Consider the following 1,618-nt stretch of genomic DNA (forward strand, 5'->3'; position numbering starts at 1 on the left):
CCCTCCCCCCCCCTCAAACAGACCTTTTGAAATCGCCCTACATGAGGGCGGGATCCCTCATTATGTCTAACCTCATTCATCTGCAAGAGATTGATATCCAGCTGTCAGCACGCCTAAGGAGGGATCCTCTATTACAAGTGAATCTCTCACAATCTATTCTACTTCAACAGACAAGGGAGAGCCCACCTTTTGGTGGCACACAAGCGGCGCAAGTAAACTGCCAGAAAATTGGGAAGGTTGTATAAATTCAAATTTTGACCTCCACTCGCGCCGCTGGAAACCATTGCTAAATGGCTGATCGAGTGCTGAGTCATCTATTTGTTTGGTCTCTTTTACTGCTACTACCACTGCTATTCTGCTGGAGATGGAAAAAACACATTTTCTTCAGATTCGAGATCTTTGGCCAACTCACCCATTTGGAAGAAAATCACATTGGAATGCTTGCGCTCAAGGTGTAGACAAGTGAAGCCCATTGAACTAAAAGTACAAAAACAACAGCATTAGCACAAGCACTCAAGACCTCTAGAGCCTTTTGGGTTGATCAGTTCGTCCTCTTTGAAGATAAACGAAGAACTGCACGATCCCAATGTTAGGTTTAGGTCAAACGTGCTAAAAGGCTCTTGGCCAAATTGACATTCCTGCCCAGAGAACGTTGGTGGTGACAAATATAATTTACTGACGCTCTTTGTTCCCTCTTCTCACAGTGGCAGAAGTGAAGGTGATTTAGTAAGGTCGTAAATGTAAGTTTGCCCACAAATCCTTACCATCCCATCTTATGCCTTAATATCACAGCCATCTGATTGTCTTGTCCCGGGAACGACGGTGGGCCTCTTGGTCTTGGGTCCTGCCCTCCTTTGGAAGCACCGCTCACACCCAAGCCTGACTCTGCGTTGGTCCTGAGGGTCGGAAGGTCCAAACTGAATATATCATGACATTGCATTTCCCCTTCCTGGCCATCCAAGAAGATTCTCATCCTCCGAGAATTGCCATCGAGGAATTCGAGTCGCATTCGATGATCCAATGACTTCCAGGATCGATGAACGGTCATCCAAGAAGGAAGGCCGCATTCCTCAAATTCAGTCAAAACTGCAAGATAGAGAACCAATCAGGTTTCATACACAGAAGGCTCACGGCATACCACAATGCAAGGTCGCCAGATAGAGTGTGCCCCACGACATTTGAACACTACATATTTCTTCTTTTCAGATGTATGACGATTCGTCCAAAGTTTCGCAGATTTCAAATGCTTTTGAACATATGATGACGACTTTTAAGATGTCACCGACGACCTCAGAGAGCCAAAGAGGTCTTTCTGTCACTATCATTAAGGAAAATCGATATTCTTAATTCAGAAAAGGACCTGGTCGGAATTTTTGCCGGCAGGGCAAATTCTGGAATGTGTTCAAATCTGATAATAGAATTTCCCTAAGGGCAAAAACCGAAAGGTTTCATGGCTTAGGAATGCATGGAATGACCTCTTTCCCTCGTGTTCACTGAGTAATGAGAAATCGTTGCCTTGCTTTCTTCTATCTATGTATACCGACCACCCAACCTTATCCACATACTATAGCATTGCACTGACCTGAATTCCAATTTCCAGATATTAGTTTTTTTTGTT

The 1,618-nt window shown here is 44.4% G+C and overlaps 1 protein-coding gene across 1 annotated transcript in view; it reads right to left on the reverse strand.

Moving 5' to 3' along the window:
- LOC131879872 (uncharacterized) overlaps positions 1–1,618 on the reverse strand; it is a 24,826-nt gene that overhangs the window by 11,835 nt on the left and 11,373 nt on the right. Inside the window, exons 5-6 of the mRNA XM_059226336.1 lie at positions 765–1,086; positions 413–477 (exon numbers count right to left, since the gene is read on the reverse strand). Coding sequence (XP_059082319.1) covers positions 413–477; positions 765–1,086 — 387 coding nt within the window. The remainder of the gene's footprint in view (positions 1–412; positions 478–764; positions 1,087–1,618) is intronic.

This window comes from Tigriopus californicus, chromosome 4 (assembly GCF_007210705.1).
Source record: "Tigriopus californicus strain San Diego chromosome 4, Tcal_SD_v2.1, whole genome shotgun sequence".
In the NCBI taxonomy this organism is placed as follows: Eukaryota; Metazoa; Arthropoda; class Copepoda; order Harpacticoida; family Harpacticidae; genus Tigriopus; species Tigriopus californicus.